The 26,167-nt window shown below is 49.0% G+C and overlaps 3 protein-coding genes and 1 long non-coding RNA gene across 9 annotated transcripts in view; 3 read left to right on the top strand and 1 right to left on the bottom strand.

Annotated features, from left to right (window-relative positions):
• Window positions 1-6,923: 6,923 nt before the first annotated feature.
• On the bottom strand, window positions 6,924-23,140 carry SALL1 (spalt like transcription factor 1). Of its 3 annotated transcripts, none has more exons than XM_027513599.1 (4): window positions 23,068-23,140; window positions 21,969-22,061; window positions 9,528-12,961; window positions 6,924-8,386 (listed from the first exon to the last, which is right to left on the bottom strand). In XM_027513599.1, exons 2-4 carry the CDS (start codon window positions 22,042-22,044, stop codon window positions 7,946-7,948), a joined length of 3,951 nt encoding a protein of 1,316 aa, XP_027369400.1. In that variant the 5' UTR covers window positions 22,045-22,061; window positions 23,068-23,140; the 3' UTR covers window positions 6,924-7,945. The 3 variants fall into 3 exon arrangements, with proteins under 3 accessions (XP_027369400.1, XP_027369401.1, XP_027369402.1); XM_027513600.1 differs by lacking the exon at window positions 23,068-23,140 and adding an exon at window positions 14,032-14,237 and having other exon boundaries at window positions 21,969-22,075; XM_027513601.1 differs by lacking the exons at window positions 21,969-22,061; window positions 23,068-23,140 and adding exons at window positions 14,032-14,237; window positions 15,826-17,309.
• Window positions 17,309-21,928, top strand: LOC113875283 (uncharacterized protein DKFZp434B061-like). The gene is made up of 2 exons (XM_027513604.1): window positions 17,309-21,408; window positions 21,484-21,928. The coding sequence occupies exons 1-2, from the start codon at window positions 21,181-21,183 to the stop codon at window positions 21,796-21,798; spliced, it is 543 nt and encodes a 180-aa protein (XP_027369405.1). The 5' UTR covers window positions 17,309-21,180; the 3' UTR covers window positions 21,799-21,928.
• The window catches only part of LOC113875284, an 84,381-nt gene continuing 80,371 nt past the window's right edge, over window positions 22,158-26,167 (top strand). For all 4 annotated transcript variants that reach the window (XR_003506224.1, XR_003506226.1, XR_003506222.1 and 1 more), the window contains exon 1: window positions 22,158-22,945. This is a non-coding gene — a long non-coding RNA (uncharacterized LOC113875284). The remainder of the gene's footprint in view (window positions 22,946-26,167) is intronic.
• Window positions 22,952-25,996, top strand: LOC113875282. The gene is made up of 2 exons (XM_027513602.1): window positions 22,952-23,789; window positions 24,330-25,996. Exon 1 carries the CDS (start codon window positions 22,959-22,961, stop codon window positions 23,622-23,624), a length of 666 nt encoding a protein of 221 aa, XP_027369403.1. The 5' UTR covers window positions 22,952-22,958; the 3' UTR covers window positions 23,625-23,789; window positions 24,330-25,996.

The following is a 26,167-nucleotide window of genomic DNA, read 5'->3' as shown; positions in this document are numbered from 1 at the left end:
CCTGGGGGTCAACAGTGCAAGTCCCATGGCAAAGGCTGCGGATAAGAGAGGGCTGAAGAACTGTTGCTCAGAATGAGGACTACCATAGTAACTCTTTTTATTATAATTGACATAAGAAAGATTAGACTGAGAAACCAGGTCAAGAAAGTATATCCTAACCTTCAAACAACAAGCTGAGCTTGGGCAATCACTCCTCCACCCAGAGTAAGAGGGTATAATTTGTTTAGGTAAATAACTCAGGCTCCAACTCTCACCCTACCTTCTATACAGCCAAAGAAGTTCCTTCCTGGCCACTCCTAGCTCTGAAGATTTAGGTAAGTGTGTGTGCGTGCGTGTACATGTGCATGTGTGCACATGTTAGATAGAATCTATTCTTTGTTAACATCTGCAGAAAATCTATTTGAGCAGCATTCCTAAAAGAACTCTTCTAGAAATGATTACTCACGATGACATACTATTAGGCCATGGTAAGCCCCCTAGTTAGCACAATGATTAAGAATGGCAGGTTTGGGGAGGGATGTTATCTTAGCTACCCCAGAGCTTTGGCCCAATAACCAGGGCAGGAGGGTTCTTAAAGGCACAGGGCAGCTTGTTGCAGAAATTAAGTCTTCCTACTCTGTTTTTGTTTTCTCCTTTGCACTTACGTGTGTGTTTAAGGAGAATCCCCCAACAGCAAAAAAGCCCAGGAGAAGACAGCACAGGTTCTTTGGCACCAGGGGGCCAGCTGCTCGGCTCTCTTTACCTGCAGAGGCAGGTAAAACCAGGGGGGCCTGCTGTTTCCTGGAAACAGCATGTGGATGTATGAGTACAAAGACAAGTGGGCAACTGGTCTACCTGTGCCTTCATCAGTACTCTTCTCACTGCTAAATCTGAGCCCCAGACCCCTCTCCAAAGCCCCCAGTCCCACAATTCCTGCTGAGAAAAATGAGAGAACCAAGCCTTTGTCAGTGGCTTCAGACTTTTTGATGACAACTTGTGCTAAGAAGCTCATCGATCATTGTGGCCTGGTGCACACACATATACGGCGGAAACAGAGCTCCATAAGTCACTGTATGTGCGCAGTCATCAGTTGTGTCTGACTCTTTGCGTTCCCATGGACACAGAGTAGTACATCAGACTCCTCTGCCCATGGAATTTTCTAGGCAAGAATACTAGAGTGGGATGCCATTTCCTCCTCCAGGGCATCTTCCTGACCCAGGGATCGAACCCACATCTCTTGCATCTCCTGTACTGATGGGCAGATTCTTCACCACTAGAGCCACCTGGGAAGCCCTGGTAAGATACTACATTAATACAGAGTGTGATCTACATAGGAGAAGGACACTGCTATTTTTTATTCTATTACCCTTAAAAAATAATGCTCAGGATAACCTGCTAGACTGATTTCATAATGTGCTAATATTAGGTTCCCAACCCACAGTTTGAAAAACCCCGGGCCAGTTCCAAGATGTGTGTCAATAGGTAGAGGGGTGGAGAAACAAAACTCTTTTAAGAGCCACAGACCTCACCCTTGTCTAGAGCAAGAGACGGTTGGTTAGAAAAAACTAAGAAAGGATGCAGCTAACGAAGCAGTGGGATGTGTCTGTGTTGTTTTGATGTGGGCACATCACCAGTGGGTGTGAACTGTTAGTATTTTTCCTGCCCAGGACTAGAAAGACTATTGGAGAAAACGGTATCCAGTGTTTTCTATTCCTTTTAAAAGAAGTAAACTTATGTTTTAAAAAGGGACCAACTTAAGTGAAATGATCAAATAGGTCACAGTGTAAGTGACTATGATCATGTGAAATTGTGGACAAGGTAAGACTGATGGAAGCTGCTGGGAAATTTTGATGGATATGGAACCTTTCAGGGTACAGATGGGGAAACCAGTCCATGGAGCAGACAAATTATGGCCCAGAGTTGGCTATTAAGTGGTCATAGCTCCCGGTATTCTGGGGTCCAGCTGTTCATTCTCTGATCTCTGGGTCTCAGTTTTGTTATAAAGGACAGTGGCCCTGTCTGTCTCACTGGACTGGTGTGAGATGAGATAGGTGGAAACACCCCAAAGTCTAAACACCAAAGCTAGCTCTGCAAGCTGGTTAGTATTCCATTTCACATCCTTTCCATCAGGAGAAGAGCCTGCCTGCCACGTTTGCATCTTTATCCATGTTTACATCCATGTGACTGTCCAGGCCTCTTACTGAATGTGGCTTTGATTACAAGATGGTGTAACCCCTAGTCTGTCTGCATCATGTCCACCTAGACTGTGCTGTGTCAGGATTCAGCTGGACTGGGTCCCATCTTGGGTCTAATAAGGAAGGATCAAGGGACTTCCCTAGTGATCCAGGGGCTAAGCATCTGCACTCCCAATGCAGGGGGCCCAGGTTCGATCCCTGGCAAGGGAACTACATACCACAAGCTGCAACTAGGACCCAGTGCAGCCAAATACATGATAAATAAATTTAAAAAATAAAAAGGAAGGACAGATTTGCGCAGCCTCCAACACCATGTCACATGTCTTCAAACTCCTCCATAGAACATAAGTAAAAAGTTGACCCTAGAACTGCCCTTGCAGAGTTGAGTAGCCAGAGTCTGTTCAAGGTGTTTATAAAGGCCCCATCACATTCCCCACCCCAGTCCTCCTGGCTTTAGGGCGGATCAGAGCCAAGCTGACAAGCAGTCTCTGAGTCTTTGTTAAACCTGAGCTCAGATGGATGTAGAAACACAAGAGAAGCCAAATCATATGTTTAAAAAGTTAAGAGGAAACCAAACTCAGCAAGGAACTACAATCCTGGATTTAGCCTGGGTGAATTTTCCTTCTCTGGGATTTCCTGTCCTTTTTTGGGATGTTTCTATCTGTCCAAATGTTAGGTGGCAACTGGCTTAAGGTCATCAACTGAACGGTGAAAGAAAACCTTACACACTACTTGGGTTTAGCTGCTAAAATATCTGTGGCTACCCAATCAACCCAAACGCAGGCTTACAAGACACATGTTCCCAGCCTCCATCTATCTGTCCTTAGTAGAAAGAGGCCAAATTTGAAGACAGGGCTTAAAGAACCATCCCTAACAATAAAGGCCAGGCCAGCATTGGGCCCCAACTGCCTGGGGAGGCAGGGACAGTGGGGCTGGTTGGGGAGGTCCTTAAGGAATGTAGAGTAAGTGAACCCAAAAGTCTGCCTCCTGCAATGTTCTTAGACTGCAGTTAAAATTTAACAATTTTTTTTTATGTAAATCATCTGGTATGTTCAATTGCATGGGGGTTGGGGGCAGCAAAGAGGGAACAATGGGCTGGGATTAGATAATTTACTTAGTGCTAAAATTCCAGGAAGTTTGTGTTGATCTGGGCCTGGATCTTGTTACTTTTTAGCTTCAATCTAAATCTTTATCTTCCTAGTATAGTTGAGAGGACATTTTTTACTTAGCCATTTTTACAGTTGTTAATTTTTCCCCCCTTTCATCAAATAGAGCCAGTTAGATTAGCAGCTCTTAGCACGGAGATGAAAATATTGGTAGGGCCCATTGGGCCCTGTTTTGTTTATTCTAACAGAGCAGGCTTTGATCTAAACATATTTCCTGGGGTCTGGACGAGATGACCTAATTCCTGTCTTATCCGTCTCCACTTTCTGTGAATCTCAGATTGCGCTTGACTGTGGAGCCCTTTGAAATTCACTTTACATTTTTTCCCATTTTGTTACCCCCTCTGACATTTGTTTCATTTGGGGTAGGGGTGTGTAGCTCCTAGTAAAAGACTCCAGTGCTTTATTTTTCTAACAGTACTGCTAAGTTTTAACAGAGTGGGAGCTTTTTTTTCCCTTAAGTTCTCTCCTTCTTGACATTCGCAACACGCCAAAAACAATAAGCAAATAATCTACTGCTAGAAATTTTATGTCAACTGCAAATCAGTCAGGATTTTCTGTATGACACTTTTTTCTAATTTAAAAAACAAAAGAAAACAAAAAACTGTCCCCCAGCCCCTTACACATCAGTTGAATAAACCCGGCCCAGGAGAATTGAGAGGCAAAGACTTAAAGCTCAAAGTGACTCTTGAGCCAATCGGTTTCCCTAAATGATCTGGAGAAACCTGCCCCCTTCCTTACTCTATGCACCCCTCCCCCCTCCACAGCCACTGGCCTGAGGGGCCTTGGGTAGCTTGGGTCTTGTCACTGGTCTCCCTTTTTCCACCCTAGTTTTCTGTCAATCACCAAACTGCTCTTCCAAGCCTATTTTCCAGAAAGAGGGGAGACCCTGTGTGTGTATGCGGGGATGGGGACAGGAGTCGGGGTAGGGGTGCGGTTGGGGAGCAACGCAGATGGAGGGAGAAAAACAAACAAACAAACACACAGGAATACAGGGAAGGAAAGACGGGGAGATAAAGGGCCACAAGAAGGTGGAAGAATGACAGCGACACAGACAGAGACCCAAAGAAAAAGAAAAAGCATCCTTATTCCGAAAGGTGGGGGGGGGGGGGTGTGGGGGTGGGGAGGGGGCAACTCAAGTTTCTAACGTTTGTAAATTTTGAGTGATGGGTACAAGAAAGTTGGTTATTCGCTGCACTCTTTTGTTTTGTTTTCTACAAGTCACATTTTTTTTTTTAAAGGAACTGAGGCAAATGTCACCAATATGAATATTTTTAGTTCAAAAATGTGAAATTTGGCTGTTACCATTCCGGGCAGCAACAAGCCCAGGAACTTCGGTGTTCGGTGATTCCAAAACTATCTCGACGCACCTCCAATTAGAGAAGGGGGCAAAGAAAGGCGAAAAAGTGAGGCGAGGCTTGGCGGGAGGGGGTGGGGCGGCGCGTTCACTTCGGCCTTAAAATAAACTTTGTAGCTTTATAAATATGAATCCATTTCTCTTCCGCCGGGCTGAGCCGAAAGGCTGGGTGTTTTTCTCACTCAGAGAGGAAGCAGGCTGAGGGCGACTTCTTGTTTTGGAAACGAATGTAAGCGGGAATAGGCAGGTAATGATCAATAGATTAGAGAGAGAGTCGATCGATGGATGGACAGGCAGGGACCAAAGCGAAGAGGGAAGGGAGGAGACAGAGTCACCGACTGAGACCCCGAGGCTCCGACTTTCTCCTAAGGGCTACGGTCGCCTTGGAAAGTCTGTCCAAACGAAACGCTGCTTTTGCTCCCCTTAACTCATCAGAAAAAGCTAGAAGGGAGGAGGTCGGTGGTGAGAGAGAAAAGAAAAAAACCGCCCCTGCCCACCCCGCCAGCCTGGCGGAAATGGACGCGCAGCTGGGGAGGCGCAGGGCCGTGACCCCCGCGCCGGCCGCGGTGGGAGCCCAGCGGTGGGGACCGCGCTGCGGCCGCGGGACTGACGGGGTCGGGGGGAGCGGTCCTGCAGCTGAGCGTGTGCTCGGAAACCCGCGTTGGGGCTCTGCCGACAGGACCCCTTTGGAGAGGTGGGCGTGGGGCTCGAGGGCGCGGGAGGGAGGGGGAGCGCCGAGGGGCGTGTACGAGCAGGTCCCTCACGGAGGCCGGCGGCCCTCGGATGCCCCTGCAGGTCTCAGGCTTGGTCCCCAGAGAAGCACCCGGATCCAAAGACCACTCAGGCCTGGGTACCCAGTCGTCGTCACGCCCAGCCCTGGGAAGAGGTTGAATGCCTCCTTTCGCAGCGAAAACGTCCCCCTCCGGCCCGCGTATGACAAGAGCAGCCAGAATCCCACCTATTCGCCTGGTCCCCACTTTTGAGCAGAGAGGTCTCTCTCGGGGAGACGTGACTGGGACCCTAGAGGCGCAATCGAAGATGCTCGTTAGCGCGCTGAAACGTCTAGGTGATTCTCCGCAGCGCGCCGCAGCGCACAGCCCAGTGCCTGCCCTCTCAAGGTTTGGGGGCGCTGGTCCCCATATGGCGCCCACCTTTTGGCACGCCCCTCCTGGGCCCCAGACCATTTAGCCTGCGGAGGCTCGCTCCAAGTGGCCATGGAGTGGCCTGCGCCCCGATGGAAACTTCTTCTGGAAGGTGGCCCGGACGCTTCTCCCTTACCTGGGCGCGGGGCCACTGTCTGCCGACGGTTTACCGCCGCCCTGCAAGAAAAAATTCGCCGACCCCTCTAGCCACCAACTACCACCCAGTCCATTTGCTGACCCCAAAATAGTGCTCTGGAGGAAAACATGTTCTAGGGGAGACCCTATAACAAAAGGAGAGAGGAAGAAATCAGACTGAATTCTGGTGATGCAATATTCAAGTCGACTCGACATATCCTTTGTCATGGACTTTTTCTTTCAAATATGCGTGTGTATTTAAATGCCTAAAAGACTAATTAAATAAAGACCAAGTTGACCTCGCTGGGTTGAGGCCCAGTTTCAGATTATATAACCCCAGCTGCCCCGGGAATTCTCCAGCAATGCTGCTCACAGCCGCCTGGAAAATGACTGAATTAAGGGAAGTGAAACCACCGGAACAGGAGAAATAAAGCCAAAGTCTCCAAGAGCACGGATGTCCTGCTTAAGGAAACTTACCTGAGCCGACGGAACCTCCTATACCAACTGTTTATTTCACACCATTTTTTTCTTTTTTCTTGGGGTTAGAGAGGTTGTAAGAAGAGTAGCCAAACAAGTAATTGATATTGGGAGAATATCTAGATTCTCCAAATTAAACAAAAATAAAAAAAAAAGGAAGAGAAAACACACATGCTCATGCAAACCTGTTTCTGTTATGCCTTTTACAATTCCTTATTTAGAGAGAGAGAGAGAGAGATACATACACAATTTACTGGTGCCTGGGGAAATGCTAAAATACATTTCGGGGCCTGGCTAAATAGAAATGCACTCTAAAAACACAGACACAGTATTTTGTTTTATCTGTTGCAAAAAAAAAATGTATTTGATTACTTGAGTAAAATTACAGTATCTCTGTTGTTAGTAAGTATTAAATGTTAAAGAAATTGGACCCCCCTTCCTTTCAACTTTCCAAGAAAGTGCATGTAACAGTCCATTTTTTTTTTCCTTCCATACCTAATACAAAATAAACAAACACTATACCTGCTCTCTTGATCAAGAAGAAGCATTTGCTCTTGTAAGGAACATATGTACATTTTAATGAAAGTGATATTTCTTTTTGTATATACAAGAGCATCTACATTTTCTCCACTGAAGGTTGTTCAAGATGCTATTCTTAGCAGCATTGTGAAATTCCAGCACACATTTTCTATTGTGAATATACCTACAAGGCAAAATGTTACGTCTTAGTTTCAACTACCAAAACAACACTTGTATTTTTCTCTAAAGAATTCTGCGTGCTTATCACTGTACAGAAACTTATTAACATTGAGGACGACTCAAGTAAAAAGCACAATACAAATAGCAGTTCAAAACGGAAAGGGTTAAATCTACAAAAAAAAAAAAGCAGGTTGAATTTTAGAATTAAAAAAAAAAAAAAAAAAAACCCAAACCTTTCAAAGAACCACACAGTTCAGTCTGTACTTTCAGTCCTCTCCTTAAATTTGTTTCAAAAGATTAGACAATGTGTTTGCTGATAAAATTTTCCAGCAGGATCAAAGTATACATTTATATACAGATTTTATTAGAGATCTAATGCATCACTGAGGCATTGCATCAACACCAGATTCATATTAAACTGGATATAGAAAATAAGTTAATGCCAGATTAGGACCGCCTAGCAGGGCAACTTGCAATTGCCATAAATGTTACAGCAAGTTTACAGGACTCTAGTCAATTAGTATTTAGTCCAAAAATACAGAAGACCAAAGTTAACGCTTGCATTCTGTTTGCAAAGCCAGGTTATATCACTAATAAATAAGCTTTCTTAGAACTCTAGAAGTTGAACAAGGTACAAAAGAATGTCTTCAGAACGTTGTAGTTCAGAGATCTGTGGGGGGGGGGGTGCAGCTGTGGGGGAACCAGAAGGTTGTGGGGCGGGGGGGCAGGGCAAGGAGGAGGAGGCAACCGTGGGTCTCATTCTGAATGGGGGATGCTCTCTCTCCAGCCAGAGGGCCTTTAACTTGTGACGATCTCTTTGCTGTCTTCCACGAAGCGGGTGAAACGGAAGTTGGTTCCGTTCTCGCTGCTTGCCATCTTCTCCAGGCCAGCCAGGGGCGCGCTGGGCTCTGAGTTCTGGAGCTTCTCCAGGTTTCCTGTCAGCCCACTAATAGGTGAGCTGCTTCCACTGCCCAGGCTTCCAGGAATTGGAGGGATGCCCCCATTCTGAATGACGGAGATCTCATTGGCCTTCATCGCCAGCCCGTTGGAAAGCGCGGCTGCGTACTGATTCCAGAAACTAGAAGGATCCCCGCTTCCTGACCTGGCCGCCAAATCCTTCTGGAACATTTCTGGGAACTTGACGGGATTGCCTCCTAGAAATGTCATAGGGCCATCCACAGAGAGCCGGCGACCCCGGCGGGCGGGGGTGCTATTCCACATGTGAGTGCCCATGTGTACCTGGGAGGCGGGAGAGAAGGGAGGAGGGAGAAGGAAAAAAAGGGGAGAGAGAGGGAGAAGCTTAATAGTTGAATCTGTCTCAGCTCACATCCCAACACTCGACAGGGCCAGTGGCCACAGTGTCTATTCTTATTACATACCGGACAGTGGGAAGGGTAATAAGAACCGTCCACTCCAGTCTGCTAGTAATAAGGTGTCCACTCTCTGCAACCCTGGTCCACCTCTCCTCTGCCTGGGCAAGGATGCCTTACTTACTCCTTTTTTATTACCTGTATTTAGCTTATAATGGCCTTGAGCAAGCCAGTCAGTTGCAGATAGCTCCTTCCAGGGTGAGAATTGTTACGTCCACTCTCATTGCCATGGCAAGTATTGTATCTGACACCCTTTACCCTATAAATGTCCTTTTCAGATGGAAAGAGAGTGCCCCTCACTGATTGCCCAATGGAGGGCCTGTGCGTGGAGCGAAAAAGCCAGAAAGTAATTATTCATCTCGCATTACTGGCAGCAATCTCTAGAGAAATACTCTGTCAACAGAAAAATGTACACAGTAAGAGCGCTCAACTGTTGCTCTAGAACTTAAGCATATTTGCTTTCTTTCCAACACATATCAGTAGGAATTGTTGTATGATCAATTATCATAATACCCATTAGCAGAGTGGTGACGTTACTGTTTTTAGAAAGACAAACCACGCTGGACTGCAGAGTTTGAAAAAAATAGATGCCCACACAGAGGAGAACTGTAATTATTAAGTGGTATGGGCAGCACACAGGCGACATGGAGGCCTTTAATCAATACCCCATGGCAACGCGGGGCTGTCTGACCTGGTAGGTAGAGCAATTCATTAGGCGCACTTAGCAAGACAACAGGGCCAGGCCGCTGTTTCGCTTAGGTACCAAATTATTCAAGGCGCTCTGACGTTCAGCAGGCTGCAGCCTGCCCTGGTCCCTGCCGTGATCCTGACCTGCATAGGCACCCACACTTCTCCAGATAAGCCACGCAGCAGCAGGTTCTCTTGCGAGAACTCGCCCCCTAACTGTCTGGACCAAAGACTCTGGGAGCGTGCCTTACGAACCCTCAATGGCCTCAAAAGAAAGAAGGCTGCTGGGGTGGTGTGGGTGAGGTGCGGATGGAGTGAAGTACCTTAAGATTGCCTTTTGTTGTGAAAGCTCTTCCACAAATAGTGCAAGCAAAGGGTTTCTCTCCAGTGTGAGTTCTCTCGTGAATCTGCAGGGCACTCGACGAGGAGAAGGTCTTACCACACGTGTTGCAGTAGTGCTGTTTGGGGGTTCTCCTGGGCAGAGCTGGGAGGAGAACTGGGGACGTGGCGGAGGATGACAGAGGCCCAGAAGGGACGTGACTGGTGGGGGTGTCCTTACTGTCCTGAGGAGTCACATGCACGAAGCCGTTGACCTCTGTCTTGATGAGAGATGCCAACGAGTTGGCGGGAATCACCGCCGAGTTCTGATTGGGGCCAAGGCTGGAACTGGGCTCAAAGAGCTGTGATGGTAGATCCCGCATCTGATGTGTCAACATGTGTTGCTTCAAATTACCCTTGGTGGAAAAGCCACGATTGCAGACTGTGCAAATAAATGGTCTCTCTTTGGTATGACTTCTGTAGTGAATGTCCAAGGCACTCTGACAAGCAAAGGTTTTGCCACAAATGTCGCAAGCAGTGTTTTTAAATTTACCCCGGTCTCTGAAAGGGAAGAGGATTCCCAAAGAATCTTCTTTGATGATTTTCTCTGTGTGACTAGATGTCAAATCCAGAGCCCCACCATTCACTGGGGCGGGAGACAAACCATTGGCAAACTCGCTTGCCCCTGCTCTCTGCAGCTTCTCCTCGGCGCTGGGTGACTTGTGGAATTCCTGGGTGCTGTTGGATGGGGACAGAGCCTGCATGGAGGAGGTAGACTCTGAGATGGCTGGGCTGCCTGCACTTTGGCTCTCCATGTCGCCACCCACCGAGGATGAATCGTTGGTCAGGACGTCCCCCTCGACTGACCCGTTTTCCACCGACTTCAGGCTGGCCTGCAGCTGCTCTGCCAGGCCGGCATTGATCATCTTCATCTGATTTTCCAAAGCGGCGATGCTCGACATCTCTAGAGGCAAAGGCGAGGAAGACAGGCTGTCTTGGGAAGCGTCTGCGGACTTGGGCGTGTCTGGGATGCTGCCCTCGGGACAGTCTTCCATGTTTTCATCGGAGAAGGTGTCTAGGTCATCAAAATTTTTCTCATCAAAGGAGCCTGTGTCGGACTCCATGGACTCGGGGTAGCTGTCAGGGACCGGGGTGTTGGGGATCTGGCCCCCCATGTGCATTCGGATGTGCTGCTGTAGGACCACAGCGTTGGTGAACTTCTTCTGGCAGATGGGGCAGGAATGCTGGACTCTGAGCGGGGGCATAGCTCGATGGACGCTGTAGTGGGTCTTCAGGTTCCCTTTCGTGGTGAAAGCCCGGCCACAGATCTTACACTTGAAGGGCCTCTCCCCGGTGTGGGTGCGGTAGTGCATCTTCAGGGCGCTCTGACAGCTGAGGACCCGGTGGCAGATGATGCACTCATTGGGGTCAGTGGCCTTCTTGTCAATGTTTTCGACCAGTTGCTGAAGCTTGGATGTCTCTGAGGCCTGGGCTGAGTCCAAGAGTCCCCCAAAGGGAAACTTCGCCTTGAACTGCTCGGACATGAGCGGCAACAGAGGGTTGGTGAAAGTCGAGGCACTGCCAGGACCGCCGTCAGATGCCAGGGAGCTCAGCACGCAGGCGTTCGGGGCTGAGGCCGAGCTGGGGACCACACCGCTCTCTTCGCTTTTGCCGCCGGGAGGGGGCGCAGTGGGGCCTTCCGCTTCCTCCGGGAGCCCACCCGGGTTTCTCGCGGCCGGCTCAGGGGCCCCAGAGTCGCTTGAGACGGAGCCCGGGGGGCTGGCGGCAGAATGGCTGATGGGGATGGGGGCTGGCTCTTCGGTCTTGATGAAGGGGGTGAGGTTCGGGAGGGTGGGGGGCAACGGCAGGCCGACAGAAGGGGTCAGGGTGGGCAGGACGGGTTTGGTGTCTAGCCAACTGGTGACCGGCTTTTCTGGAGGGATGGACATGCCGTAGGGGATGCCGGTACTGGTGGGTATGTTGTCCAAATGCTCAGGCACGGGGTAGGGGTTCATCTGGATATGAGGGTACTTCTCTTTGTGGCGCTGAAAGTGGACTTTGAGGTTCCCCTTGGTGGAGAACCTGTTCCCGCAGATGTTGCACTTGAATGGCCTCTCTCCGGTGTGGGAACGAAGGTGGATCTGCAAGGCACTGTCGCTTCCGAAGACTTTTGCACAGAACCTGCACTTGTGTTTGAAGAACGCCTCATCCGAAGCGCTCTTGGCTTCGAAGGCGGTGACATTTGGTGGCTTGCTTTTTCTTTGCTGGGCCAAGGCGGACAAGGGGTTTAAATCCTCTGCTGTCGTTCCAATGTTGGGCAAAGGGCTGGGGAAAACCGAGTTAGCGGGGGCCGGCTGAGGTAGAAGTGGATTAGATGCAGGACTCAACAGACTGCTTATTGCAAAAGCTGGTGAGGATGAGGCAGAGGCCGCGGGGTTGCTGGTGTGGGAGGTGCCCGCGCTCGAAGCCACTTTTTCCGAGGATGGGGTGGGAACTGCTGCCGCCAATATGTGAACGTTGGGGGAAGAGCCGCTGTGTGGGGGGGCGATGGTGTTGCCGGAACTGCTCTGAGGTAGCTGGATGGGGGGGAGCTGTTTCACACCGCTGATGCTGGCAGATTGGCTCGCAAGGCTCTGTGCTAACCCAGCTGCCGCCGCCAGCTGCTGAGATAAATGGGAGCTGAGGGTGGACAAGGGGTTGGCAGATGTTCGTAAAGTACCTGGAGAAGGACTGGAAGAGGTTGGCAGGTCTGCATTCTGAGAAGCCAACAGCAATATTTGGTGACGAATCTGTTCGATCAGTTGCAGCTGGTGGATCTGTTGCTGCTGCAGAGCTAAGAGCTGCTCCATCAGGGCTGGGACGGCCAGCTTGCCCCCGGAGGCCCCATTGCACCTCGCTTCCTGGGAGAACTGGGCCACTGCCACCTTGGTGCTCTGGAGGTTCTCGATGATGACGTTGCTGTTGATCACGGAGAAGTTGCCCAGTGTCGTCAGGTCCCCGAGTTGAGGTAGAGAGGTTGTGATCGCTGAGGTACCTGCGCCGGAGCTGCTGCTGCTGCAGCTAGGGGGGACGCTGCTGTCGCCAGCACTACTCGGAGGCCCACTGGCGCCTTTGGGAGCTGCCGGGGCCTCCACCTCCATGGACTCTTCCCTGTCCGGTGCCTGGGCTTCGGCCAGGTCGCTGCACTCTCCTTGCTCTGTTTTGTTAGCCGTGTCATTCATTTGTTCCTGGGGATGATCGGGAGGGGGGCTGGGGCTTGAGAAGGTTTCAGGTGGGGAGGCTGGACTTTCATTTACGATTAGAACTAATTGGTTTTTAGTACAATTCTTCTTGTGGAGCAGAAGATCTGACAATTCAAAGAACTCGGCGCAGCACCGGCCACAGACGTGGGCATCCTTGCTCTTAGTGGTGCGGTTGGGTTGACCCTTCTCTGTGTCTCCTGCAAACATGAAAAGGAGCAGGATTAGCAACGAAGCCAGGACACCCAGAGTCATCCAGGACTTCAAAAAAGGAGAGAATGGGGGTGGATCAACTCTTTCCTCCCTGCGAAACTCAAAAAACTATGGCCCCAGAAAACCAATCAATATTCCTTAAGAATGTTCTTGATTAAATGTTTAGGCTGTTGGAGGACTCCCTATCAATCTGGTATCTCCGAGAGCCATGGCCTTCAGGTAATCCATCAAAATATAAAATACTATGAACTGCAGACATTGGTGCATAATGAAATTCCATAGCAAAATATTGATTTCCAATATTTTATACACCTTATTGTCTACTCATCCATCCACAGAGGGTCCAGCCACCATCCTGAGGACTTATTAGGCTCTTGAGTTTCTGTCAACCTTATTCATTTTCAACTGATTCAAAGATATCTGTGACAGTTTGTTCTGTCACTAAACTAATTTGTAGTCATTCAGGTTCCAATCAGTGGTTGACAAGGGGAAAAAAAAATGCCTATCACCAAGGTGAAGACTGACAACTTGAAAATCACCTCCAGCCCCTACCTGGAACCTGAGCTACGTCTGATCCGTGACAAACACACTTTAGCCACATCAGTAACAAATCCTCTGGACACTCAAGATTCAGCTGAATACAAGGGAAAGCAATGAGACACACACACACACACACACAAGAAACACAATGATCAAAATCCGTTACAAGGTCTGCCTGGCACCTATATATCAGGCTGCGGCATATTTATTTTTAAAATTAAAGAATGCAACTGGCTACCATCCCACTAATCAAGGAATATATGCCACTATGCTCCAAATGGCAACATTATGCCTGTAAATAGTTCATCAAAAATGCTCCTTCTATCTATAAAAACTGGCACAAGATTTACATTTCTGATTAAATATCAACTTAAAGAAAGATGTGCAGTTAAGGGGAAGTGAAGAAATAATTCTTGTTTTCTAGTTTGGAAATGCTTTGCAATTCTCCTTGTCTGAAATGCCTTTAAAAACAGTTTGCTCTTAACTGTTATCAATTGTTTAACAGATTGTCCCGAACCTTTCATTATAAAATCCCTTTATTTCATGTTTGTTTCCACTGGTTGCTCAGATTTCTTCTCACTAAGATCCATTTGTAAATTAAACATAAAAATCTCCAACTCCAAGCTAACATCCTATTCAAAGACAGGATGGCGTCCCATTGTTTGCCCAGCATGGGGAACACCAACTTCTGTTGTACAAATGGTGTGTGGTCATCTCCGTAGGCTGTGAAAAAAAAAAAAAAACTGTTTAATTCAAGGATTACCTCCCTGCATGCTTTTCTGCAGAACTGAATCAGATAATAGTTTCCATGACTTCCAAATTGAATCTCCCAGAAAACTTGCAGGGAAAGAAAAAAAAAAAAACTAATAGCAAATATGAATAAATGCAAAATCAAAATTCTTTTTTTCGGTAAACTTAGAGTTGAGTCAAAAGAGTCAGCCATTTGCCTCTTTGCAGTAAACATAAAAAAAAAAAAACAAAAACAAAAAAGCTTGAGTAGTTTTACATTCCAGAAAATATAATTAATACACAAATACTAACTTCTGAAAATTCCTTAACTCTGTTTGCCTTGAGTGATGCCACAGATGATTAGAAAGTATGCCAAATGTATGCACACTTTATTCACTGGGAGGGTTATTTGAGTAGCTAAGTTATACTTAACAAGCTAGCTTCCTTAATACCCATCTTTTAATCTCTGTAAGGGTATAGTGTGAAATGCATTAACAATACCAAACAAATCTTGGTTGGAGCAGAAAATACCAATAATGATTCAGTTTTAATTTAATGTTTAATCATCCTAATTGGCACAGGATTCCTCTGCACATTCAAGGTGCTGTTTTAAGCTCTGTCTCTCGCCTTACTTAAAAATAATGTAAACAAAATATTAAACGAAATTCGCTAAAGTTATGTTGCTTAACTGGGGACGAAAATAATGTGACAAAAATTCTGTTTAAAGCTTCTTATTTTGACAACCAATTTTAAATGATGCATCCATTTCAGATGCTTATTTTAAACTAGGAAATGCAATTCCTAATATATTCAACCGAAATGTTATTTCTTTCTCTTTGCACATTTCCATATGTAATGGTTATGTTTCCATCTACTTTTACAGCCAATTATGAAGGAACAAAAGCTATTCTGTTTGTTCACACATTTTCAACAAAATGCATTAAAACTATTATGTCAGCATGTTCTATTAAGCTCTGCATTCAGTGGAAAATACTTTTCAACCAGCTCACATTTATCAAAACATAAAGCCACTTTAAAACACAGTTTTGCTTGGTCAGCTGGGCTTAGACAAATAATGACAGATTCAGAACTAAATAACTAGCAAGGGAAATCAGAAAACTGACTTCATCAATTGTACACATTACAATGTAGTTGCTTCAAATATTTAGCACATCTGTGCTCACGATTAAAGGGCATTTTTAATTCTTTATAACTTGCAAACATCTGATATTCTCATAATATAGAGAAAATTTTAAAAAGGTTACTTTACTGGATTTAGCTGATTATTACTTTCCTGTGCTCCAATTCTGCATTTGTGCTGCTTCAAGACTCACTTGAGAATTTTCAAGTTTTTCGACCTGAACATTTTTATATTTAGGGTTGTGCTAACTGGAAGGAAAATATAGACACTTAAAAATAAGTGCCTGCTTGCTTCTAAGAAAGAGACTGTGTTAAAAAAGCTGCCCATATTTTAGCTTAGATTTTCGCAACATTTTAATAAGCTGACATTTGATCTCACTGTAGAGTCAACTAATTTAATTTCCTGATGTTTATGAACACCAAAAAAAAAAAATTCTGATACCTATTTTGATTTATTTCAAAAGCAGGTGTCGCTACATTATAATAGTTCTTAACTTTAAATCCATCTGCCTTCTGAACAGAATTCCAATGAAACAGCTTTATATGAAAAAAAAGAAAAGGACAAAACATGAGGTCTAGTTTGAATCTTTAACTACCAAAGGGAATATTTTAAGTTGTAATAAGATGCACACACACACACATCACAAACTAACATATTCTAATTCATTTTTTTGACCGGCTGGCTATCTTGTATCTCTCTCAATAATCTGTTACACAAGATTGCAACTGGTGACCCCATTATAGTAAATACAGTTGCCTTGTTCCCTGTACTATAGTGAAAACAATATTCTAGTTCCTCTTTATGGATTATGCATACAAATTAATTTTGTCATCATGGTCGTACAGGAAAATTTAAGAAGAGGTGGTTTTCTAAGTATGTACACACAAAAAGATTTTTGGACTTTTCTGGGTTTCTTTTACCCCCTCTGGGCCAGAGGAAGAGGTGATCTTCTGGCTTTATCCAATTTATATGAAAATCCCAGATGTTTTAGTTCTCATTGTACTATTTAGGTTCTTGATGCCCAATTCAAATATGTCAGCTTTTCGTCATCTGAACTAAACACTGCAGAATAGGAGGCAGAAAATTGAAGTGTTCCAGTATATCTGTCTGCTGAGAAAACAAAAATAAAACTATGCCCCATGCTGAAAGGTTTAGCCAGCCAGGAAAACAAAACAAAACAACAGCCCTACTGCACCACACTGAGTTTTCTTTTTTTGGAGCTTCTCAGAAAGACCCTTCGCTTGACTTCCCAGTACCTTCAGGTCACATTAATGTTTTTAAGAAAACCCCGCAAGATTATGATTTTGGAGCCTATAGTTTTAACTGGCTGTTCCTTTTGGTAGACCAGTTTCGAAAGGCTATCACAAACATTTCTGATTGATTGATTTTTCTCTCTTTCTTGCACAGACCTGGGAAAAACCTGCATCTGAATGTTCAGCTTGAGATTCCACCGCAATTTAAACACCGCCACATATGCTCTGCATGTTTTCTGTAATGTCTTAAGTTTCTTCTGTGAGATCTGTAGCCAGATGACACATTTTACTGGCTCCCTTCAAGTCCCCTCAGTGTTCTGACTGGGATTAGCGTGTTCTCGAGTGGAAGAATACAAGGGGAAATCTCTGACAAAATAACAACACGGACAAGACAGTCCTTTGAAAATCGTGATACCAGCCCACCTAATGTACACAATAAAGGAAAGGGGGAAAATATCTTCCCCTTGGATGAATCAAACTGAACACTAGATGGGGTTCCAGTTGCAAGGGTTTGTTCAAAAACTTCTTTGTGGCTCTCCTCTTCCAGTGACGCGTAAAAGAGACTGCTTAAGGCGAGATCTAAACTTTGACTACATAAACATTGGCAAAGGCACAAGAAACTAAATCCCTGTTGTTTGAGGGTAAAACTGAGCTATGGGAACTACCTGTCAATCTTCCCCTTTGGGGGTCTGGCATCTCAGGGTGACAGGGGAATAAGGTTAGGAAAAGAAGCCAAGCTGATAAGGTGAAACTAAAATAAACTCCGAACTTCCTGCTAAGTGACTAGCAAGACTCAATTTGGGGGTCACTGGGAAGATACTGAAGGACATATTATGATCTGGACCTTGTCACCTCTGCATGGGAGGAGGTTAGCAAAGGTTAAAACAGCTCGACACATCTACGTTTTCCAAAGCCTGGCACAGCGACTTTTTTCTTTTGGAGGGGGAGGGGTGCTGGTTCTTGGGATAATTTACCACCTCCTCCCTTCAAATGCTCCACGACTGCCCTTTTGGTAATCTAAGAATATTTGGGAAGACTGGGTGAGCGGTATCAGGAGGTACCTTAGAAAAACCGAATTAAGTCTGCAGAGGGAATTAGTTCTGGCTACTCCACTGAGCTTGGCTTTTCTCAATTTCAAAAAACTGAACTGCTGGTCTACCTAATTCCCACCCCCCACTTTTCCATGAGAGCTCTGCCTCAAAAATTCAGATTTTTGCTTTCTAAAGGACTGTGGGTCAAGACAACTTTCTACCTGCCAAAGCAGAAAGAAATGAAATAAAGGCCCCAAAGAATAACCTATAAATTGACACTTGTGCTTATAAACCATAGGTGAACCTGGATGTAAAATAAGCCACAAAACATTCGGCATCACAAATTCACTTTCATGCACGCTCTCTCAGGTCCTTCCACTTTCTGCTTGTTTGTGTTTGCTTGTAACATTTTAGGGAGTATGTAAGGCCTCCAGCAAATCCCCCAAAACAGCTTGCATTTTCTCATCCAAAATCTTCCATGATGCCACAAACTTAAAATAGGCCTGATTAAACAGGAGGTTTTTGCAACTGCCTTATCATGCAGGTGTCGGTTTTTCAAAAAAAGCAATTAATTATAGTTCTCTCTAACCTTTTGGGCCCAGAAATCAATGTGTTGCCATTAAGCTGCTCACAATGAGTAAATTACTTTGGTAAATAATAGAATTTCATTATTAATATGAATAAGAGGAATTTTTTGTGATACTTTATATGAGAGGCAGTGTGCTTTATCTGCAGTGTTTTTATCTTTCTTCCAATATGATCTTTTCCTTGAAAAAGCTGGCCGCAGAAGTACTTTCTTAATAAATGAATGGAGTATGAGTGGGCCAAACATGTCGTTCCAGGAATCTTAAAAAACTCTACCCAAGGAAGAAAAAGCCAACACACACACATACACACACACCTGAAATCCGAATCGCTAGTAAAGAATCCACATACAAAATCATCCCATTCTAATGTTCTCTTTCCTCAAAATTATTTACCTTGCTAAATAATTTTCCCAGTGGCAGTCATCTTTCTACAAGTAATTCGAGACTTGTTGAATATCATTTAAGAGACAAGTAATAAGTGCCATACTCTTGGTTTCATAAGAAACAGTAAAAATCTCCCAGTTTATTTTAGGAGAGTATATAGCAGCACCAAAAATAGAATTAAAATATGAACATCATAAGACTGACCAAATGATCTTGTTTTCTTGAACTTGTTCTGATGAAGTTATCCTGGAGATTGCTGAACCCACCTCGGATTTTCTTTGTACGCACGCACACGCTCAAACACACACAGGCGTGACAAGCCGCACAGTAAGCCTGACTGCTCCCAGCCTTGGGAGTTGCTCCTTCAGGGCAACTGTAACGGGGGGCCTACAAACTTTTCTAGGTCTCACTCTGGACCGAAGTCATGAAATCGGAGGTGCCAGCATCTGCTGAGGGCACCACCAACTAGGTTTAATTTGATAGGTTCAACATTTCCTTTGCCATGTTTTAAGCCCATCTCAAGAAAGAAAAAAAAAAGTAACCACAGTGTTTAAGGAAGGTTAATCTTCTAAAAATTTAACAACTTTCATGTAGATTAAACAAACAAACAAACCCGCAAACTGAAAAACAGAGCTCCAATGACTCCTTGAAGTGTGTGTTCTGTGCGGACAGGAGAATGGGTGGCTGGATACAGTGCATGAAAAGTGGTGACTTTTTAAAAGTAACTTGGAGACATGATTGCTCGGTTCTCTATCTCACAACTACTCCCAAATAAAAGGAATTGGAGTGTGTAAGGCCCTCCTGTAAAATCAGACATGGAGGAGGATTAGTTGTGTACTAATATTATTACAACATACTAAATCCTGTAACCCTATTACAAAATCTACCCTCTAGGCAGTTTCTCCCAAACTTATTGTTCAACCATGTAAAAACAGTCATAACCTAAAACCATTACAACTGGAGAAATGGAGGGGGGTGGGGAGAGGTGAGAAAGGAGGCCGAGAGGGGAGTGTTTCCTATGGTGCCCCTAACTGTTTACTGCTTCTTAGGACAATGAACCAGCTTTTGGGGATAAAAAAGAAAGAAAAAGGAAAGGAAGGAAGGAATAAAGTAAAAGAAAGAGAAAAAAGAAAGAAAGGAAACTTGATGCAACTTAACTAACTTACCTCAAAGCCCAAATAAACCAAAAAAACAGTCCTAATAAATAATAATGGTCAGAGGTAGTGAACTCCTTTTATGCTATCGCTTTATGAGAAGCCTTAACTATTAAAAATTCCGGATTCAGAAGGCGACAGGAAAAAGGTAAAGATCTAGCAAGCATCAATTCTCTGAGAATCCCAAGTCTTTTTTTTTTTTCCTCTTTTTTGAAAAAATATAACATCAGTACACATTAATTAAAAAAAAAGACTTAAAAATAAATCTTTCCTCTCCTCCGGTTAGGTTTGGTCCTTTAAAAACTGTTGACTTTAACAGTATTACAGTGAGGAAGATCTCACCAGAAACTTTAGCAAAGATGGTGTGGGGGCGAGATGCAGAAGAAACCAGCTGGGAAAACCCGGAAAAATACTGTGGCAGCGGCCTTGGATAATTTCACCTCGCTGTACCTTGAGTACCCAGTTTCGCCTGGGGTGGAAAGCGGGGATCACGGGTTCTCAGGGGACTGAAAAATCAGAGGCTCTGGATAAGGCTTTAAGCTTGAGAAAGTACTGGGGTGGAGGGGGCCAAATATTGTACACAAATATCTTTATCTGTGTCTGTTCTCCTCCCTTTCTTACAGGGATCACCCCCTTCAACAGGAGTCCTCTTTCCCGACAGTCGGGGTGAAGTGGGTGGGAGTCCCTTGGCTTCTCCGCCTGGGTTCTGCGTGGGTCCCTGCGCCCCAGCTCTGCAGAGAAGCAGGCCTCTAAGGAAGGACCCGAGGACCGTGAGGGCCGGGCGGCCGCAGAGTTTGGAGGACGGAGGTGCCGACCAAAGGGCAGGCTTCCGAGCCCTATCGGGGTCCAGCTCCCTCCTCTACACCCCAAAATGACGCCGGGGACTGGAGCACCCCGAGAGACATCCCGAGTCGCGGATACCGCTCGGGGGTTACCCCTCGAACCTCCGCAGCCGAGAGGCGAGCACTGTCCCGGGGAACCGAGCTGGGGAGCCGCTTCATCGCCTCCGGCCTTGGGCCTGGGAGTTCGGAGGCCCCTAAATTGTAATATATTTTTTAGCGATAAAAAGGGACTCAAGGTGCCTGCCCTCCTTACCCCCAATTCCCTGCCCGGATCTCTGCCACTCTCGGCCTTAGCTCCGTCACACAAACTTTGTTCTGGACTTGTTCGCTCCCTTTGGGACCCGGCAGTTGTCGCCTCCATCGGAGGAAGCGAGTGCCTCTGTTTTAGGGGGACTCTCTCGTGGCTAGATAGCCCATCCCACCTCCAGCTCTGGAGAACGACCCTTACGGCTCCTGGAAGTGCGAGGTACCACGATCCTTAGCGGGAGCCGACCGAGTCTAAAGATTTCTTGGGGGCGCCGAGTGTGCATGTGTTGGGAGAAGAGATGCGGGGATCAAGTGGGATAACCGGACCCCGACACTTGCCCCCATCCGCCTGCACTCTGTCTGGGGAGCACCCGACAGCAAAGAGCACTCTCCAACACGGCCTCTACCCCCGCGTGTCAAGCACGGTCGCCCCAATACAGGTTCCCATCTTCTTGGAACTCCGAACTCCCAAAGGCACCCCATTCCGCGGCGCGGGCCCAGGAGGAGTGGGAGCGCTGGGGAAGAGGGTAAGTGCGGCGCAGGGAGCTCCCCTCCACGTTCTAAGTTCAGCCCGGAGCACAAAGTAAACTTCCTTCCCGCAGGCAGCAGGACCAGGGCGGCGGAGGCCAGGCCGGGCCTCGGGCGCGGGCCGGGGAGCGCGTGGATCACCGCGCAGGCAGGCGCCGACGGCCTCTGTCCGCACCCGCGCCCCGCAGGGCACCCGGGCCCCGGCCGCAGTTCGGAGGGTCCCGGGATCCGCTCCCGGAGACAGCCGGGACGCAGGAGCAAGGCCGGCGAGCCCTCTCTCCTCCCCGCAGGAGGACCCAACAACTCCGGAAAGATCCTGCCTGGAGAAGTGTTTGCTTTCCTCGGGGCAGGGGGGTTGGGGGTGGGGAAGCCCAGCAAAGGCAAATTGAAATTTAAAAAAAAAAAAAAAAATCGCGGAGTCGCAATGGTGATTCGGGTCGCGGCGGCTGGGCGGTGGGCGCGGGGGCCAGCCGCGTGTGCGTGGGTGCGAGTGTGCGTGAGTGTGAGTACTAGTACGTGTGTGCGCGTGTGTGTCCGCGGCGCGGGCCGGAGCACTCACCATCTCGCCGGGGGAGCGAGGCCACTTCGGGGTCGGATTGGAAATGTTGAGGCTTCGCTTGCTTCCTCCGCGACATGCTGGCTCAAACATCAGCTGGGGCAGAATAAAAAATTACTAAAAAAAAATCTTCTCAAAATTACGGAAATCGAGCGGCGGCGGCGGCTCCCCCCGCCCGCCGGCCCGCCCGCCCCCTCCCCGGCTCCCCGGCCCCGGGCGCAGCGCGCATGTGTCCTGCTATAATTATGATTATCAATAATGCATTGCGATTAATCATAGAGGGGCTCTTTGAAAGGCGATTGGCACCGGGCCAGCGCTATTCAAACCCGCTCGCCTTAATCAATTAGTTCGTGATTTGCTGCAGACCCCTGTCTCTCCGCGCGCTGGCCCAATAAGCCGGCCGCGGGGCTGGCTCTGCGAGCCGCGCCGCCCGACACTGGGTTAACCCTCTTCGCGACCGCCCGGGACTCCGCGGCCGGGCCGCCGGGGGCCTGCCTCCTCGCCTCTGAGCACCCGGCGCCCCGGCCTGCGCCCCCCTCCCTCGCTCGGCCCCCCCATCCCGGGCTGGGCCGACCCAAATTAGCATGCCCTCCCCGGAATTAAGCCTCCCCGGGTGGGGGGTGGGGCCGGGCGGCAGGGGCTGGGGACCCGAGCTGCGGGCGCGCGGCGAACTTCCCAACTCCGGCGCTAGGCGCGCCGGCCCGCGGGGGGAGGGAGTCCCGTGGCGGGATTTGGGGGGAGGAAGTCCCGTTTCGTGAGTGTTTCTTCGTTTCTTTAAGAGCTACCAGAAAGCAGCCCACCCCCACCCCCATAAAAAAAAAATAAGCGAGTGGGGAAGAGCCAGCCCCACGCCGGTCCGCCTCCCGCCCGCGGCCCGGCCTCCCTCCCGCTCGCCGCCTGGCTCGGCGCTCCTTCGCCCCGAGTTCTCCATCCCCTGGATCCCGGGCTCGCGGGGGCGCGGAGAAGAGGACCAAGGAAAGGTTTGGGAACGTGATGGGTTTGGGGCTTTGGGGGGGAGGGTCAGCTCTCCCGCCACCCCGTTCCTCCTCAGAGGGCCCCGATCCTCCAGCTTCTCGCTTGCTCCCTCGCTCCCTTTCTCTACCTTGGACATTCCCAGGACAATTAAGGCTGAAGTTTTCGGGAGAAGCGGCCCGGAGCCCGTGGGATAAGGGGGCGGCCCAGCTCCGCCCAGGACCCCTCCCGGACCTCCCCCTCGGCTGCCCCGGTTGGCTGCAGGGCGCGTCACTCCGCGGGGAGGCGGCGGCGGCGGTGGCGCCGCCGAGCCCAGGGCGGGCGGCGAGCGGGGACCGGCTAGGGATCCGAGTTCAGCTCCAGCCGCGGGGAGGGGAGGGGCCGCCGCTTACCCAGCACGCTGCAACCCTCCCCTGGCCTCGCCAGGCGCGGGCCTGCCCCGCCGGGCTCCGGGCACGGCCAGTCCCCGGGACCCCGCGGCTCTTCGTCCTGGGGGAGCGGGCCGTGCCCCAGGCTCTTGGCGAGGAGGTGGCCGCGCTGAGCCTGGAGAGAGGGGGCTCCTTGTCCGCAGCTGTCTGGCCCCGCAGAAGCTCGCCTCCACTTCTCAGGCACTTGCTGAGCGCGGCACCCAAACTTTTCGCTCCATCTCCCCAGGCTTTGAGGCAGCCTTCCCACCCGCGCCCCTGAGCCCGGAGTGGGGATCCCGGAGCCCGCACTTTGTCCGCTGGACTCGGGTCCCGGCGAACCTGAGGCTCAGTCCTCGGCTCAGCCTAGCTCTTCCCCCCTTGCGCCTCAGGGTCTCCTCGCTCCTGGTTCCCGAAGTCTTGCGCCCGAGGGACACTCTAAACTTCAGTTGAGTAATGGGGACGAGAGGGGGTGGTGGTGCAGATACACAATCCCTGCGCTATCTCGCGATCGGGAAAGGAGAGGGCTCATAAGGACGCCCCAATTCGGGAGCGCCCTGGAGCCTGGAGAGCAATAGAGTCAGTTCGCGCGAAGTGGGCACCAGTCTTCCGAGTAGAGTTTCGGGTGCTCCGGACCACACTGCGCTCCCGCAAGAGTCCCTCTAGCCACTTTGGTCTTCCCCCGCTCTTTAAAATCTAAATCTTTTGTGTGCGGGTGAATGTTTCTGTTTTCCTCCTGACGACTTTATTTCTCTTGGTATAACTTCTCCTTTTTCCTTGTTCGCCCTTTCTTCACCTTTTCTCCCGCTTATTTTTCCTCTCTTGAGGCCTCGCTCGATCTCACACACACACAAACACACACCCACACCCCTCTGCACCTCGCTCTTTCTCCCCAGGTCCTGTTGGTTACAGTAGATTTTGATAAAAAGACAAACGAAGCTATCAGTGGGGCTGATGTTGAAGAATGAAGATAATAATGTTTCCATAGGTGGTGCTTCAAATGCCATTATTTCTCACTGAATATTTAAAGAGATCCCTCGGCAAAGATGGATCTGCGTGCTCCTGGGGTGCCAGCCTCTCGCTTCCCCCAGATCCCCGGGAAAGTGTGCGGGAGCACGTGTAAAACCCACCCCCCGCTCTGCAAACTGTGATCCTCGCAGGCATCCCAACCCACACTCTTCCAGGTACACCAACGCCGCCGTATGCACTTGCACACGGGTTTCTCCGTTTCTGGCCGTGTTTGGATTCGCCCGCATCCGTCTCTAACAATCTTGGCTTCTTGAAAGTCTGGGCCTCCGGGGTACTGCGTGCTGCCAGGAACCGAACGGAGCTAGCGATCCCGCAAACCCTTCTTCCCGGATCGCGCCGTAAACTCCGCGGCAAGCTCCCGGGATTGGCGTCACACGTGTTCGTTACTTGCTCTATGTGTGATTAAGATTAAGGGGCGGGGGAGCTTTCCCTCCCCCCCTCAACAAAACACCAAAACAACCAACCAAACGAAATGCACACGTAAAGAAGCAGCTTCGCGATGTTTAATTAAAAATGGGCGAGCAGAGACGAATTAATTGGGGGTATCCAAACTTTAATAACTTTTTTCGTTCTTCTGCGTCCTCGAAGACGTAGAGGCAGGCGTCTCGCTCTGTGCGCAGCGTCCCCCGCTAATTTCTTGTTTGTTTTCTTTCCCTCCGTGGCTCGGAGAGAGGAGAGGGGAGGTGGAGGAGGGGGGATGGGAAGAGGGGGATGGTCGGAATGGCGGGGAGAGGAGAATTGGTCTTTATTGTTGACGGCAATACATCAATTACGGGCCATTGTCTTGGGCCCAAGTTCCGTGGTTCGCAGACGCGGGCGCCGCGCTGTCAGGGTACTCGGGTGAGGCTTCATGTGCCGCGAGGCAGAGAAATAATTAAATTAATAAAAACGGAGACAGAGTGGGGTTAGACAGATGGGGGTTGATTTGTACTTTTGAGCGGGTCGGAAGAAGGCAGGGACTACAGTGAGGTGCCACAGTGCAGCCCCTCCCCACGTCCTGCTCACTCAAGAGACCTGCGCGCTCTACTGGGGGTAGCGGGTCCCTGCCTTGGGTGGGGCAGCTGCTGGGGGACTCCGGTTGACGGGGCTGGCACTTAGGCCCCTGGCTTTTAGGGGCTGCTCCATGTTAAAGACGGGGTGGCCCAAAGTCTGGCAGCGGCTGCGCCAGGGTCGTGACCTCGTGGGTCTACAGGAACCGCACCCGAGCGAGGCGCTTGGCGAGTTGTTCAAACTCACATTTGGGGGGCTGGATGCCTGTGTTTCTACCAACAAATCTCTCTACCCACCCCCACCCCCAGTCTTCCCAACACCTACAGAGTCCTTGGAGGGTTTGACAGGGGCCGAAGGGCCCCAAGGCTTGCGGGCCACAGCTGAATTCCCAGCGAAGGGAATTCTCCTTTTCATTCCCCGATCTTGGGAAGGGGAGAGGATGTTGAGCCTCCTTTCCCCAAGGCCCGATTCTTCCACCCGCAAAACTATCTTATTTCGGCCCAGTCTGACCCCCGCTTTCTGATGGAGCCTAGAATGAGGCCTGGCCTGGGCCCAGGACGCTCCTTCTAGCTCCTTCTCCTTCCACCAGCGCGGGTTGGACACTCTACCCTCGAAGTGAAGGTCGCCCCCACTCCCCTGCCCCAAGCCTGTGCTTCCTCGGTCCTCCAGCCTCAGGCCCCGCTGGGCCCCTAGCCGAGGCTAGAGGGGCGGGAGAGGAGGTTTCGTTTTCTCCTGCCAAGCAGAAAGCGGCGAAAAGGCGACCGCGGAGTCCTGGGAGCGGGGGTGGAGGCACACCCGATGGTATCA

Source organism: Bos indicus x Bos taurus, chromosome 18 (genome assembly GCF_003369695.1).
Source record: "Bos indicus x Bos taurus breed Angus x Brahman F1 hybrid chromosome 18, Bos_hybrid_MaternalHap_v2.0, whole genome shotgun sequence".
In the NCBI taxonomy this organism is placed as follows: Eukaryota; Metazoa; Chordata; class Mammalia; order Artiodactyla; family Bovidae; genus Bos; species Bos indicus x Bos taurus.
Note: the sequence above shows the minus strand (reverse complement) of the source record. Positions and strands in the feature narration are given on the sequence as shown.

Excerpts from the sequence above, each read along its gene's own strand:
- LOC113875283 (XM_027513604.1), top strand. The coding sequence starts at position 21,181 with ATGCGGGGATCAAGTGGGATAACCGGACCCCGACACTTGCCCCCATCC. Across the intron at positions 21,409-21,483 it reads TGGGAGCGCTGGGGAAGAGG|GCAGCAGGACCAGGGCGGCG; the intron begins GTAAGTGCGGCG and ends TCCTTCCCGCAG.
- LOC113875282 (XM_027513602.1), top strand. The coding sequence starts at position 22,959 with ATGGGTTTGGGGCTTTGGGGGGGAGGGTCAGCTCTCCCGCCACCCCGT.
- SALL1 (XM_027513599.1), bottom strand. The coding sequence starts at position 22,044 with ATGTCGCGGAGGAAGCAAGCGAAGCCTCAACATTTCCAATCCGACCCC. Across the intron at positions 12,962-21,968 it reads CTCGCTCCCCCGGCGAGATG|GAGACACAGAGAAGGGTCAA; the intron begins GTGAGTGCTCCG and ends TCATGTTTGCAG. Across the intron at positions 8,387-9,527 it reads CAACAAAAGGCAATCTTAAG|GTACACATGGGCACTCACAT; the intron begins GTACTTCACTCC and ends CCCGCCTCCCAG.